This window comes from Zootoca vivipara, chromosome 10, assembly GCF_963506605.1.
Source record: "Zootoca vivipara chromosome 10, rZooViv1.1, whole genome shotgun sequence".
NCBI classification, from domain to species: Eukaryota; Metazoa; Chordata; class Lepidosauria; order Squamata; family Lacertidae; genus Zootoca; species Zootoca vivipara.
In genome coordinates, this window is record NC_083285.1 from 69,673,653 (window position 1) to 69,689,568 (window position 15,916).

General features: G+C 48.3%; 2 protein-coding genes across 3 annotated transcripts; both read left to right on the forward strand.

Annotated features, from left to right (window-relative positions):
* Positions 1-880: 880 nt before the first annotated feature.
* LOC132592720 (zinc finger and SCAN domain-containing protein 2-like) lies at positions 881-7,181 on the forward strand. 2 transcript variants are annotated; one of them, XM_060279304.1, is made up of 3 exons: positions 881-1,104; positions 3,818-3,962; positions 4,916-7,181. In XM_060279304.1, exon 3 carries the CDS (start codon positions 5,094-5,096, stop codon positions 6,333-6,335), a length of 1,242 nt encoding a protein of 413 aa, XP_060135287.1. In that variant the 5' UTR covers positions 881-1,104; positions 3,818-3,962; positions 4,916-5,093; the 3' UTR covers positions 6,336-7,181. The 2 variants fall into 2 exon arrangements, with proteins under 2 accessions (XP_060135287.1, XP_060135288.1); XM_060279305.1 differs by lacking the exon at positions 881-1,104 and adding an exon at positions 1,581-1,678.
* A 2,369-nt stretch (positions 7,182-9,550) lies between these two features.
* On the forward strand, positions 9,551-15,434 carry LOC132592721 (zinc finger protein 665-like). The gene is made up of 3 exons (XM_060279306.1): positions 9,551-9,630; positions 11,778-11,922; positions 12,875-15,434. The coding sequence occupies exon 3, from the start codon at positions 13,053-13,055 to the stop codon at positions 14,544-14,546; it is 1,494 nt and encodes a 497-aa protein (XP_060135289.1). The 5' UTR covers positions 9,551-9,630; positions 11,778-11,922; positions 12,875-13,052; the 3' UTR covers positions 14,547-15,434.
* Positions 15,435-15,916: the final 482 nt, after the last annotated feature.

Genomic DNA, 15,916 nt, shown 5'->3' on the forward strand with positions numbered 1-15,916 from the left:
GTTATTCTTCCAGCTAGAGGACCACAGTGCATATTGTTATTGTACTAATTTTATTGCTGCTGCTGCTGCCGCTGTCATTGACTGGCAGGGTGGAAGGGGGAGGGGAGGCACCAGTTGGGGAACTGACCAGGGAAGAAGGCTTGGATACCGGGTGTTGTATGCCCCGAAAGGCTATCCAAACTCCTAGCTCTAGGTCTCGCCAGTGTGGTGTAGTGGTTAAGAGCGGTAGGCTAGACTCGTAATCTGGGGAACCGGGTTCGCTTCCCCGCTCCTCCACATGCAGCTGCTGGGTGACCTTGGTCTAGTCACACTTCTCTGAAGTCTCTCAGCCCCACTCACCTCACAGAGTGTTTGTTGTGGGGGAGGAAGGGAAAGGAGAATGTTAGCCGCTTTGAGACTCCTTCAGGTAGTGATAGAGCGGGATATCAAATTTAAAATCCAAACTCTAGGTCTGGCCAATAAAAGGCTGATATGGGAGCCGTTGGGGGCCAGGCTGGTTCTTTCGTTTTCATCTCTCCTCTGGAAAGTGCTCTTTCTTTTGGGCTTTGATTACTTCTGCCTCCTTCAGTGCCCACGGCACCATCAGCGAGGTATAATACTGCCCCCCCCCTTCCTGGTGTTAACAGCACCAAGACCTAAAACATGGATGGAGCATTCTGAGGTCATGGCGTGGAGTGGGGGAAGGAAGGATTTTGCAACGTAACCATTGTGTGGGGGGGGGCACTTTGCAGTTGGATTGCTGGGATCAGCCCCTCCCTCGTTCTCCTGATCCCCAGAAGGAAGAGGGGAGGTCAAAAACCTTCCTCTCCCCCCACTAAATTCCTCCCCACTCCTCCCGGCACATCTTTCCCTCCCTCCGCCCCTCAACCCCAAATCCCCTCCCCAATATGTTGCTCCTCCTCCTCGCCATCCAGCTTCTGTTCCGGGAATGGGGGGGGGGAGAGCCCCCTCCCAAACTGCCTGCTTCTCCCGGAAGTGGAGCTTCTACACCGGATTGCTGCTCTGCGCCGTAGCTCTAGGGGCGCGCGCTTTCGGAAAGGGGAGGAGGTACACGCAGGGGAAATCCCCCCCGTGGGAAAGAGAATCGGGAACGAGGGAAAAGAGGTAAAGGGGCCGCGGGGGGGGGGGAAAGGACCCAGAGACCCCCGCCAGCTCCCCAGAGCGCCATTCGTGGTTCCCGTCTGCATGTTGTCGATTCCTGCACGCGTGCTGCGAAGGGGGCTTTCCTTGGCCCCTTAGGCGCCTTGGCAGGGGGGGGACATGGGGCGCCCACCCAGGGGGTCCCCACGAGGACCCCCCTTGCCCCGTTTCCCCCACACAGGAATCCCTGAGACCCTGTGGTCTCTGCATGGAGAAAGGCGGGCCAGGAAAGGGTTAACGAGAGCGGGGGACGCCTGGATGGAGACCCCCCTCGTCCCTTCTCTACTCGTCTTGGGGGGGGGGCTCCGGATGGAGAGACAAGGGGTGCGGAGGGGAGACACAGGGAAAGAGAGGGGAGGTCGAGGAAGTGAGGCGGGGAGCATCCCTGGGGCAGGGAAGGAAAACATGGGTGGGGGGGGGGGAGATCGGAAGACCAGATTTTAGGGAGACGTCCCCATCGTGGTGCCCGAGGGGAAGCTCCGGAACGACCGTCCTCTTGGTTTCTCCTTCCCACCCAGGAATCCGCCTCCCCGTCAAGGTAACCAGAGAGGGATCCCTGGAAAGGGGGGGTCAGCCCCCCCCACCCCTTCCTTCCTTCATGCTCCATCCTCTTCCCACTCCAGAAGCCCCTTCCCTGCCCAGACTCCTAGGTTCTTCCAAGTCCAACTGTTATGTATTAAGTTAACTGCAATTCTCACTCATGTCCACAACATGCAAATGAAGGATTGAGAGTGCTGTTCACGGATTGGGTAGCTAGGGGAAGTTTGTTACTGTTGCAAGTTACAGAATACTATATAAACCAGTTGGCTAAGCTACTGTTCAGCCTGGACTCAGAGCTAGAATAAAGAACTGGTTGTTTTGAGAGCTGTGTCTTCATCCTTCTTAGCCACTATTCAACACCAACCATTGGTCCCCCTGGAGAGGAGAGGAAATCCCAAGAGGAAGAGGGGAGGGGAAGCTTCCCGGAAGCGGCTCTTTGTTTCCGCAATCCCACCCAGGAAGCAGCCGGAAACCTTTCCCTCTCTCTCAGGTTTCCATCTTTAAGTGTCTTTCCCACTGCCGGGTTCATTGAGGATGAGGATAATGTACACCTGTCATAAGAAACAGGGATGCAGAGTCCGTGGAAAGACTCTCAGGATTGATATAGAAGTTGCACCTCGAAAGCATTTCTCTTCCTCTTATTCTTTGTAGCCAGTGTCAACTGCCCTGAAACCAGTTCTGGCCAGGGAGGGTGGGGTACCAATTAAAATTTATTAATATTATTATTCTTAACCTCATAACCACTTATCCCACCACCTGCTCTCAGCAGAAAGGAAACTGCCTTATCAGCTAAAATGTTCCAGTTAGAGAATACAACTTTGAATCACAGAGCAAAACTACCAGAACCTTCTTGAACCAATAGACTAGGAATCATCTCTCTACATGAGACCAATACTTTTCTATGCCTGAAAAAATGCAACCATGACACTTTAAAGGTCAGCACCAAGAGTTTGAATTAAGCTCAGAAATGCGCTGAGAGCCAGGGAAGATCCTTTAGGACCAGTGATATGTGGTCCCGGCGGCTGCTCCTAGGTCCTCATTATTTGGAGTTTTTGAGTCACCTTCAAAGGTAGCCCCATGTTGAGCACATGGCAATACTCTGAGCAGGAGATAACCAGAGCATGCACCACTCGGGGGGGGGGGAGAGAGTCTGCAGGCTGGTAGGGTCTCAGCCTGTGTACCAGACAGCTGCCCTGGACCCAGAACTGACCTGCGTCTCCATGGACAGCTGTGAGTCCAAAATGACCCCCAGGCTGAGTACCTGGTCCTTTAGGGGCACAGTTAACCCATCAGGACCAGGGAGTCCCCCCCACCTGCCCGCCCTCTGTCCCCCCCAAAAGGTTACTTCTGTCTTGTCAGGGTTCAACCTAAATCTGTTAGCCGCCATCCATCCTCCAACCACCTCTGGAAATGCGAACAAGGCATTCACTGCCTTCACTGGTTCCAATTTAAAAGAGAGGAAGATCTGGGAATCATCCACAGTTTCAGTTCCAGGATGAGGCCTGAATCCCAATTGGAAGGATAATGGTGGCAGAAGCTTTCCTGGTCCTGCAGCCCACAAAAGTTCCAGGCACAATACTTTCATTAGCTTTGAAGGGACCATAGGATGCTTGGTGGTCTTTCCTTCAAAAGACAAATATTTGGAATACTTTGACAGTGACGTATGATGAAAATAGCACTTCTGTTTTCCTTATTCAACATCGGACAGACTTTGATAGACAGGTCTGAGCTCATCTCTTCATACGAAACTGCTGTGTTAGCAGCAATGGAAGCCTGGGCAGTGGGGTTGGGGGTCCTGGGCTGCCTAGAGAACAAGACCCCCTTCTCAGCCTGGCTGATATGGTCCCAAGGAAAGCAGAGCAGTATATTTGGCACCAGTTTGGCTGCAGGAGTTGCTGGAAGGAGGTGTGCAGGACACCATCCAACGGTCTTAGAGAGGTTCTCCTCCAGAGCCTTTTCTTCTCCTGAGGATAACCCACGAGGCAGCGGAGGTTTAGGATCCGAGTTTTCCTTCTCAATGGGGTCCCTTCCCCGGTTGACGAGCCCCATCTTCCTTTCACTTTCCTCTGCAACATGGACAGAATCTGCCTTCCTGACTGTGAGATTCACGGTTGTTCTCATCATCTCCATCCACCAGGGCCTGCCTTCACCTGCAGCAGAATTCCCCAACCCACCAACGATTTGAGACCCATCAGCTATCCTCACCTGGTTTAGCCGGCCGGTTGAAGCCGTTGCTTGGATCCTGGCCTCTGTTGCATGCTGGCAGCTTCTGGAAGCCACAGGTGAGCGCTCAGTGCAGGGTGGGACCCCCCCCCCAACATGTCGGCCACCAAAGGTACTACTGCTCCCCTAACACCCCAAGGCATCCTATAATTATGATATTTAAGATGGATCAGGAATAAATTCATGTCCCCAGAAATAACACAACTTCTGGCCATTAATGAATCAATACTACATGTTCAAGGTTGAAGTTTCCCTTAAGTACAGTTATCCATTTGCCTTTGATATCCAGCTTTTTCAGTGCCAGATTAGGATAGTCCTGTGTCAGAAGAGGTGCACAAGGTCAGGCAGCACATCATTATTATAAAGAACAATGGGGGTGGGTGTTTCCATCTGGGATTCCCATGCTCCAGCTACTGCTCCTTCTGCTTCTCCTACTCTCTCCATGCAATGAGAGGCATGTAGACGGAGGTCCATCTCCAAGAACAGGAGCTTCCCTGAGCACCCATTCAGCTGACCCCAAGCGCCAAGCCTTGTCTCTAGTCCTCTGACTGACCCAGACCACAGTCCCTGGAAAAGACGTAGACCTGGGTCTCACAGAATGGTCCACATGGACCTCCTGAGGCCAATGGGACTGTGCAGGTGATTCATGAAGATTTAGAGGTGGAAACGGGGGTGGATGGAGGATTATGATGCAGAGGATGGGAAATGTTCAAAGGAATGATGAAACGGAGAAAGAGAGGACCTGTTGATGGACAGAGAGCAGCTGCCTTTCCTGTGAGGAAAGAATAGATTTGAAAAGGCTGTATTCCAAGATCATGCTGCTTTATTAACGATGATTGAGGACTATGAAAGGTTGCTGATGCATTACTATCATTTGATGACATTGCATCTTCATTTCCTAAAAATCTGGGAACATGGGTGGAGAATGTAGGAGACGTCGAAATAAGAGAGGTTGCTAATGGTGCTTGATGTGTTCTTTTTTTCTTTGTTCCCTTCCTTGAAACCCAAACAGGACTTCTTCTCAGCCCATTCTGAGGAAAGCGATGGAGAAGACAAGTCAGAATTTCAGGGGAGGGAGCAACTTTCATTTCACTAGAAAAAACCATTATAATGTGTGAAATGTGGAATATGCTTCACTGAATGAGCACACATAGCTCACATCTCAAAAAGGGGAGAAACCGTTTAAAGCTATGGAGAATGGAAAGAGTTTAACTGATAGTGGAACACTTAGAACACATCAGGGGAATCACATGGGGAAGAAAAGATTCCAATGCAAGGAGTCTGGAAAGAGGGGAAACCTCAATATACATCAGCGGACTCACACAGGAGAGAAACTATATAAATGTATGGAGTGTGGAAAGCACTTTAGTGATAATGGAAACCTTAGAAGACACCAACGGGTTCACACAGGGGGGAAACCTTTTAAATGCATGGAGTGTGGAAAGAGCTTCAGTTGGAGTGGACAACTCAATATTCATCTACAGACTCACACGGGAGAAAAACCATTTAAATGTATGGAGTGCGGAAAAAGCTTCCGTTTCAATGCAAGACTTAAAACACATCAACGGACTCACACAGGAGAGAAACCATATAAATGTATGGAGTGTGGAAAGAGTTTTAATGATGGTGGAAACCTTAGAAAACATCAACGGACTCACACAGGAGAGAAACCATATAAATGTATGGAGTGTGGAAAGAGCTTCTGTCAGAGTGGACACCTTAGACAACATCTACAGACTCACACAAGGGAGAAACCATTTAAATGCATGGAGTGCGGAAAGAACTTCAGTAGGAGTAGACAACTCAATATACATCTACAGATTCACACAGGGGAGAAACCATTTAAATGCATGGAGTGCGGAAAGAGCTTCAGTTTCAATGAGTCCCTTAGAAGACACCAACGGACTCACACAGGAGAGAAACCATATAAATGTATGGAGTGTGGACAGAGTTTCAGTCACAGTGGACAACTCAATATACATCTACAGATTCACACAGGGGAGAAACCATTTAAATGTATGGAGTGTGGAAAGAGCTTCAGTTTAAATGAGTCCCTTAGAAGACACCAACGGACTCACACGGGTGAAAAACCATATAAATGTATGGAGTGTGGAAAGAGTTTTAGTGATGGTGGAAACCTTAGAAAACATCAACGGACTCACACAGGAGAGAAACCATATAAATGTATGGAGTGTGGAAAGAGCTTCTGTCAGAGTGGACACCTTAGTAAACATCTACAGACTCACACAAGGGAGAAACCATTTAAATGCATGGAGTGCGGAAAGAGCTTCAGTTTAAATGAGTCCCTTAGAAGCCATCAATGGACTCACACAGGTGAAAAACCATATAAATGTATGGAGTGTGGAGGGAGTTTCAGTCACAGTAGAAATCTTAGAAGACATCAGCAGACACACAGGGAAGAAACCATATAAATGTATGGCATGTGGAAGGAACTTCAGTCAGAGTGGGACCCTTTATTTACATCTACAAACTTACACAAGAGACAAACCATATAAATGTCAGCAAAGTAGATAGAGGGTCAGTTCTAGTGGAAGTCCTATATCAACAGACTCATGAGCAGGAAGAACTTTAAGAGTTTAACCATACAAACCCATCAACAACTCAAGAGGAGAAGCAGTTTAAATGGAAAGATTTGCAGAAAGTGCTTTTGTTATAATTGAGTGTTTAAGAAACATCTTGGGACTCTCACAGGGGAGAACCCATTTAGATGTATGGAATGTGGGACGTGTTCCTCTCAGAGTCCCCTCTTTTCTTCACAGGTATGAACTCAGCAGGAAATCATTCTTAAAAGCATGATGTGTATGTGAAGTTCTTGTGTTTATATGTAAAACTGAACGGTAATGAAATATTGAAGGCAATGTCTCACAATAGGGAGTATAATTTTAGATGTAAGATACCTTTTGATAGAGAGGGAAAATCTGAGTTCCTGGTGGGGAGTGAGGATTAGGGCTGGCCCATATATTTATATCTCGCCCAATACCAGTTTCTAGACCACATCACGATAAGTGAGGCCCCTGCAGATGCCGAGTTGCTGACTTCCCTCCCAGGTGACAGGAAGAGAAACACACACCTCCATTGCCCTGTGTTGTTCCATCCTCTTTCCTCCCTTGCTCCCTTCTGCCGGTTTGTGTGCCTGACTTAGATATACTGTGGGTGTATTTTTTTACTGCTGAAACTGGATTTGCTCTCAGGAGCTAAGCTTTGTGCCTCACTGAGAACTGTATGCTTTGAGCCCTCAGTAAACTATTACTGAAGAAGTCCTGCTGCCTGTGTGTGTGTTGTGTTGTTGTTGTTGTTGTTGTTTTGACCTCTGCATGGGAATTGCTCTGCATGTGGCCCCTTCCCCGCTGATACTTAGTTTATGCCCTGGAGTTGCTGTACTCAAGCATGCAAGATGGGTGTGTGGGTGGGTGTGTGGGTGGGTGTGTGTGTGACTGGTTTTTCCACCAAACTCTGTCCCCCCTCCCCCCCCACATGATCTCCAAACACTGCTTCTTCACTAGAACTTATCCCTGCCTCCTACGCATTCTGAAGAAAACTTAAAATTCTGTAATTTAATGGGAGATTCCCCGCCCCTAAGCCTAATTGCAAGACGGAAAAGGAGAATGAGGGGCTGCACGTACCAGGGAAGTCTCCTGGGGGGCCCCAGCTTCACTCATGAACCCCATGGGGCACCCCAGAGCTGCTGCTTATTCTGTGGTTTGGGGATGATAGTACTTTCCCATTGTCCCATTGTCCATTGTATCTGAAGAAGTGTGCATGCACACGAAAGCTCATACCAAAATATAAACTTAGTTGGTCTTTAAGGTGCTACTGAAGGAATTTTTTTATTGTCCCAGGAGTTATTCTTCCAGCTAGAGGACCACAGTGCATATTGTTATTGTACTGATTTTATCGCTGCTGCTGCTGCTGCTGCTGTCATTGACTGGCAGGGAAAAGGGGGGGGGGGAGGCACCAGCTGGGGAACTGACAAGGGAAGAGGGCTTGGATCCCGGGTGTTGTATACCCCCAAAGGCTACCCAAACTCTTAGCTCTAGGTTTAGCCAGTGTGGTGTAGTGGTTAAGAGGGGTAGACTAGACTCGTAATCTGGGGAACCGGGTTCACGTCTCCGCTCCTCCACATGCAGCTGCTGGGTGACCTTGGGCTAGTCACACTTCTCTGAAATCTCTGAGGCTCACTCACCTCACAGAGTGTTTGTTGTGGAGGAGGAAGGGAAAGAAGAATGTTAGCCGCTTTGAGACTCCTTCGGGTAGTGATAAAGCGGGATATCAAATCTAAAATCCAAACTAGGTCTGGCCAATAAAAGGCTGATACGGGAGCCGTTGGGGTCCAGGCTGGTTCTTTCTTTTTCACCTCTCCTCTGGAAAAGTGCTCTTTCTTTTGGGCTTTGATTACTTCTGCCTCCTTCAGTGCCCACGGCACCATCAACGAGGTACAATACTTTCCTTTGAACTTCTGTAGCCATGTAGGGCTCTCTCTCAGGACCGCTACCCAGGAGTCGGCGTATGGAAACTGCTCCCAACATCCAGGGTGTTTTGTCACACTTCGAAAGATCTGGTTGGTTAGGTCCAGGTCCTATGAGCCCGGGGGGGAGGGGGGCTGTTTGCAGGGAGTTCTCAGTCATTTGGGGTTCATCCCTCCACCGTATTTGCGTTTGAATTTGCCAGAAATTATTCACCATGCCTTGTAATGGAGTCCATTCCTCCTATGAGTGTGCCCCCCCCCATTATGCCTCCTACTTGAGTTGTCAGCCTTCAGTGCCCACGGCACCATCAGCGAGGTACAATTCTGCCCCCCATTCCTGGTGTTAACAGCACCAAGACCTAAAACATGGATGGAGCATTCTGAGGTCATGGCCTGGAGTGGGGGAAGGAAGGATTTTGCAACGTAACCATTGTGGGGGGGGGCACTTTGCAGTTGGATTGCTGGGATCAGCCCCTCCCTCGTTCTCCTGATCCCCAGAAGGAAGAGGGGAGGGGAAAAACCTTCCTCTCCCCCCACTAAATTCCTCCCCACTCCTCCCGGCACATCCTTCCCTCCCTCCGCCCCCTCAACCCCAAATCCCCTCCCCAATATGTTGCTCCTCCTCCTCGCCATCCAGCTTCTGTTCCGGGAATGGGGGGGGGAGAGCCCCCTCCCAAACTGCCTGCTTCTCCCGGAAGTGGAGCTTCTACAGCGGATGGCTGCTCTGCGCCGTAGCTCTAGGGGCGCGCGCTTTCGGGAAGGGGAGGTGGTACACGCAGGGGAAATCCCCCCCCCGTGGGAAAGAGAATCGGGAACGAGGGGAAAGAGGTAAAGGGGCCGCGGGGGGGGGGGAAGGACCCAGAGACCCCCGCCATGGGGCGCCCACCCAGGGGGTCCCCACGAGGACCCCCCTTGCCCCGTTTCCCCCACGCAGGGATCCCTGAGACCCTGTGGTCTCTGCATGGAGAAAGGCGGGCCAGGAAAGGGTTAACGGGAGCGGGGGACGCCTGGATAGAGACCCCCCCTCGTCCCTTCTCTACTCGTCTTGGGGGGGGGCTCCGGATGGAGAGACAAGGGGCGCGGAGGGGAGACACAGGGAAAGAGAGGGGAGGGCGAGGAAGTGGGGGGGGGAGCATCCATGGGGCAGGGAAGGAAAACATGGGGGGGGGGAGATCGGAAGACCAGATTTTAGGGAGACGTCCCCATCGTGGAGCCCGAGGGGAAGCTCCGGAACGACCAAGGTAACCAGAGAGGGATCCCTGGAAAGGGGGGGGGTCCAGCCCCCTACCCCTTCCTTCCTGCATGCTCCATCCTCTTCCCACCCCAGAAGCCCCTTCCCTGCCCAGACTCATAGGTTCTTCCAAGTCCAACTGTTATGTACATTAAGTTAACTGCAATTATCACTCATGTCCACAACATGCAAATGAAGGATTGAGAGTGCTGTTCACGGATTGGGTAGCTAGGGGAAGTTTGTTACTGTTGCAAGTTACAGAGTACTATATAAGCCAGTTGGCTAAGCTACTGTTCAGCCTGGACTCAGAGCTAGAATAAAGAACTGGTTGTTTTGAGAGCTGTGTCTTCATCCTTCTTAGCCACTATTCAACACCAACCATTGGTCCCCCTGGAGAGGAGAGGAAATCCCAAGAGGAAGAGGGGAGGGGAAGCTTCCCGGAAGTGGCTCTTTGTTTCCACACTCCCACCCAGGAAGCAGCCAGAAGCCTTTCCCTCTCTCTCAGGCTTCCATCTTTAAGTGTCTTTCCCACTGCCGGGTTCATTGAGGATGAGGATAATGTACACCTGTCATAAGAAACAGGGGTGCAGAGTCCGTGGAAAGGCTCTCAGGATTGATATAGAAGTTGCACCTCAAAAGCATTTCTGTTCCTCTTATTCTTTGTAGGCAGCGTCAGCTGCCCTGAAACCATTTCTGGCTAGGGAGGGTGGGGTACCAATTAAAATTTATTAATATTATTATTATTCTTAACCTCATAACAACTTATCCCACCACCTGCTCTCAGCAGAAAGGAAACTGCCTTATCAGCTAAAATGTTCCAGTTAGAGAATACAACTTTGAATCACAGAGCAAAACTACCAGAACCTTCTTGAACCAATAGACTAGGAATCATCTCTCTACATGAGACCAATACTTTTCTATGCCTGAAATAATGCAACCATGACACTTTAAAGGTCAGCACCAAGAGTTTGAATTAAGCTCAGAAATGCGCTGAGAGCCAGGGAAGATCCTTTAGGACCAGTGATATGTGGTCCCGGCGGCTGCTCCTAGGTCCACATTCTGTATTATTTGGAGTTTTTGAGTCACCTTCAAAGGTAGCCCCATGTTGAGCACATGGCAATAGTCCAAGCAGGAGATAACCAGAGCATGCACCACTGGGGGGGGGGGAGACAGTCTGCAGGCTGGTAGGGTCTCAGCCTGTGTACCAGAGAGCTGCCCTGAACCCAGAACTGACCTGCGTCTCCATGGACAGCTGTGAGTCCAAAATGACCCCCAGGCTGAGTACCTGGTCCTTTAGGGGCACAGTTAACCCATCAGGACCAGGGAGTCCCCCCCACCTGCCCGCCCTCTGTGCCCCCAAAATGTTACTTCTGTCTTGTCAGGGTTCAACCTAAATCTGTTAGCCGCCATCCATCCTCCAACCACCTCTGGAAATGCGAACAAGGCATTCACTGCCTTCACTGGTTCCAATTTAAAAGAGAGGAAGATCTGGGAATCATCCACAGTTTCAGTTCCAGGATGAGGCCTGAATCCCAATTGGAAGGATAATGGTGGCAGAAGCTTTCCTGGTCCTGCAGCCCACAAAAGTTCCAGGCACAATACTTTCATTAGCTTTGAAGGGGCCATAGGATACTTGGTGGTCTTTCCTTCAAAAGACAAGTATTTGGAATACTTGACGTATGATGAAAATTGGACTTCTGTTTTCCTCATTCAACATCGGACAGACTTTGATACACAGGCCTGAGCTCATCTCTCCATCCGAAACTGCTGTGTTAGCAGCAATGGAAGCCTGGGCAGTGGGGCTGGGGGTCCTGGGCTGCCTAGAGAACAAGACCCCCTTCTCAGCCTGGCTACTATGGTCCCACGGAAAGCAGAGCAGTAGGTTTGGCACCAGTTTGGCTACAGGAGTTCCTAGAAGGAGGTGTGCAGGACACCATCCAAAGGTCTTAGAGAGGTTCTCCTCCAGAGCCTTTTCTTCTCCTGAGGATAACCCATGAGGCAGCGGAGGTTTAGGATCAGAGTTTTCCTTCTCAATGGGCTCTCTTCCTTTCTCGGTTGACGAGCCCCATCTTCCCTTTCCTTTCCTCTGCAACATGGACAGAATCTGCCTTCCAGACTGTGAGATTCACTATTGTTCTCATCCTCTCCATCCACCAGGGCCTGCCTTCACCTGCAGCAGAATTCCCCAACCCACCAAGGATTTGAGACCCATCAGCTATCCTCACCTGGTTTAGCCAGCCGGTTGAAGCCGTTGCTTGGATCACGGCCGATGTTGCATGCTCACAGCTTCTGGAAGCCACAGGTGAGCGCTCAGTGCAGGGTGGGGACCCCCCAAAACATGTCGGCCACCAAAGGTACTACTGCTCCCCTAACACCCCAAGGCATCCTATAATTATGATATTTAAGATGGATCAGGAATAAATTCATGTCCCCAGAAATAACACAACTTCTGGCCATTAATGAATCAATACTACATGTTCAAAGTTGAAGTTTCCCTTAAGTACAGTTATCCATTTGCCTTTAATATCCAGCTTTTTCAGTGCCAGATTAGGATAGTCCTGTGTCAGAAGAGGGGCACAAGGTCAGACAGCACATCATTATTATAAAGAACAATGGGGGTGGGTGTTTCCATCTGGGATTACCATGCTCCAACTTCTGCTCCTTCTGCTTCTCCTACTCTCTCCATGCAATGAGAGGCATGTAGACGGAGGTCCATCTCCAAGAACAGGAGCTTCCCTGAGCACCCATTCAGCTGACCCCAAGCGCCAAGCCTTGTCTCTAGTCCTCTGACTGACCCAGACCACAGTCCCTGGAAAAGACGTAGACCTGGGTCTCACAGAATGGTCCACATGGACCTCCTGAGGCCAATGGGACTGTGCAGGGGATTCATGAAGATCTAGAGGGGGAAACGGGGGTGAATGGAGGATTATGATGCAGAGGATGGGAAATGTTCAAAGGAATGATGAAGTGGAGAAAGAGAGGACCTGTTGATGGACAGAGAGCAGCTGCCTTTCCTGTGAGGAAAGAATAGATTTGAAAAGGCTGTATTCCAAGATCATGCTGCTTTATTAACGATGATTGATAAACTATGAAAGGTTGCTGATGCATTACTATCATTTGATGACATTGCATCTTCATTTCCTAAAATCTGGGAACATGGGTGGAAAATGTAGGAGACATCGCAATAAGAGAGGTTGCTAATGGTGCTTGATGTGTTCTTTTTTTCTTTGTTCCCTTCCTTGAAACCCAAACAGGACTTCTTCTCAGCCCATTCTGAGGAAAGTGATGGAGAAGACAAGTCAGAATTTCGGGGGAGGGAGCAGCTTTCATTTCACTAGAAAAAACCATTATAATGTGTGAAATGTGGAATATGCTTCACTGAATGAGCACACATAGCTCACATCTCAAAAAGGGGAGAAACCGTTTAAAGCTATGGAGAATGGAAAGAGTTTAACTGATAGTGGAACACTTAGAACACATCAGGGGAATCACATGGGGAAGAAAAGATTCCAATGCAAGGAGTCTGGAAAGAGGGGAAACCTCAATATACATCAGCGGACTCACACAGGAGAGAAACTATATAAATGTTTGGAGTGTGGAAAGCACTTTAGTGATAATGGAAACCTTAGAAGACACCAACGGGTTCACACAGGGGAGAAACCTTTTAAATGCACGGAGTGTGGAAAGAGCTTCAGTTGGATTGGACAACTCAATATTCATCTACAGACTCACACGGGAGAAAAACCATTTAAATGTATGGAGTGCGGAAAAAGCTTCCGTTTCAATGCAAGACTTAAAACACATCAACGGACTCACACAGGAGAGAAACCATATAAATGTATGGAGTGTGGAAAGAGCTTCAGTCACAGTAGACAATTCAATAGACATCTACAGTTTCACACAGGGGAGAAACCATTTAAATGCATGGAGTGTGGAAAGAGCTTCAGTTTAAATGCGTGCCTTCGAAGACACCAACGGACTCACACGGGTGAAAAACCATATAAATGTATGGAGTGTGGAAAGAGTTTTAATGATGGTGGAAACCTTAGAAAACATCAACGGACTCACACAGGAGAGAAACCATATGAATGTATGGAGTGTGGAAAGAGCTTCTGTCAGAGTGGACACCTTAGACAACATCTACAGACTCACACAAGGGAGAAACCATTTAAATGCATGGAGTGCGGAAAGAACTTCAGTAGGAGTAGACAACTCAATATACATCTACAGATTCACACAGGGGAGAAACCATTTAAATGCATGGAGTGCAGAAAGAGCTTCAGTTTAAATGAGTCCCTTAGAAGACACCAACGGACTCACACAGGAGAGAAACCATATAAATGTATGGAGTGCGGAAAGAGCTTCTGTCAGAATGGACACCTTAGAAAACATCTACAGACTCACACAAGGGAGACACCATTTAAATGCATGGAGTGCGGAAAGAGCTTCAGTTTAAATGAGTCCCTTAGAAGACACCAACGGACTCACACAGGAGAGAAACCATATAAATGTATGGAGTGTGGAAAGAGCTTCAGTTTAAATGAGTCCCTTAGAAGACACCAACGGACTCACACGGGTGAAAAACCATATAAATGTATGGAGTGTGGAAAGAATTTTACTGATGATGGAAACCTTAGAAAACATCAACGGACTCACACAGGAGTGAAACCATATAAATGTATGGAGTGTGGAAAGAGCTTCTGTCAGAGTGGACACCTTAGTAAACATCTACAGACTCACACAAGGGAGAAACCATTTAAATGCATGGAGTGCGGAAAGAGCTTCAGTTTAAATGAGTCCCTTAGAAGCCATCAATGGACTCACACAGGTGAAAAACCATATAAATGTATGGAGTGTGGAGGGAGTTTCAGTCACAGTGGAAATCTTAGAAGACATCAGCAGACACACAGGGAAGAAACCATATAAATGTATGGCATGTGGAAGGAACTTCAGTCAGAGTGGGACCCTTTATTTACATCTACAAACTTATACAAGAGACAACCATATAAATGTAAGGAAAGTATATAGAGGGTCAGTCCTAGTGGAAGTCCTATATCAACAGACTCATGAGCAGGAAGAACTTTAATAGTTTAACCATACAAACCCATCAACAACTCAAGAGGAGAAGCAGTTTAAATGGAAAGATTTGCAGAAAGTGCTTTTGTTATAATGGAGTGTTTAAGAAACATCTTGGGACTCTCACAGGGGAGAACCCATTTAGATGTATGGAATGTGGGACGTGTTCCTCTCAGAGTCCCCTCTTTTCTTCACAGCTATGAACTCAGCAGGAAATCAGTCTTCAAAGCATGATGTGTATGTGAAGGTCTTGTGTTTATATGTAAAACTGAACAGTAATGAAATATTGAAGGCAATGTCTCACAATACTGAGTATAATTTTAGATGTAAGATACCTTTTGATAGAGAGGGAAAATCTGAATTGGTGGTGGGGAGTGAGGATTAGGGCTGGGCGATATATTAATAGCTCGTCCATACCGGTTTCTAGACCACATCACGATAACCTTTGAAAAACAATTGATATGGCAATAAACCACATCACGATAAGTGAGGCCCCTGCAGATGCCGAGTTGCTGACTTCCCTCCCAGACGACAGGAAGCGAAACACACACCTCCTTTGCCCTGTGTCGTTCCAGCCTCTTTGCTCCCTTGCTCCCTTCTGCCGGTTTGTGTGCCTGACTTAGATATACTGTGGGTGTATTTTTTTACTGCTGAAACTGGATTTGCTCTCAGGAGCTAAGCTTTGTGCCTCACTGAGAACTGTATGCTTTGAGCCCTCAGTAAACTATTACTGAAGAAGTCCTGCTGCCTGTGTGTGTGTAGTGTTGTTGTTGTTGTTGTTTTGACCTCTGCATGGGAATTGCTCTGCATGTGGCCCCTTCCCCGCTGATACTTAGTTTATGCCCTCATTACAGGGGACTGGAATGCTAAAGTAGGGAATCAAGAGATAAAAGGAACAACTGGCAAGTTTGGCCTTGGAGTTCAAAATGAAGCAGGGCACAGGCTAATAGAGTTCTGTCAAGAGAACAAGCTGGTCATCACAAACACTCTCTTCCAACAACACAAGAGACGACTCTACACATGGATATCACCAAATGGACAGCATCGAAATCAGATTGATTATATTCTCTGCAGCCAAAGATGGAGAAGCTCTATACAGTCAGCAAAAACAAGACCTGGAGCTGACTGTAACTCAGATCATCAGCTTCTTATAGCAAAATTCCAGCTTAAACTGGGCCAGTAAGATACAATCTGAATTAAATCCCTTATGAATGCACAGT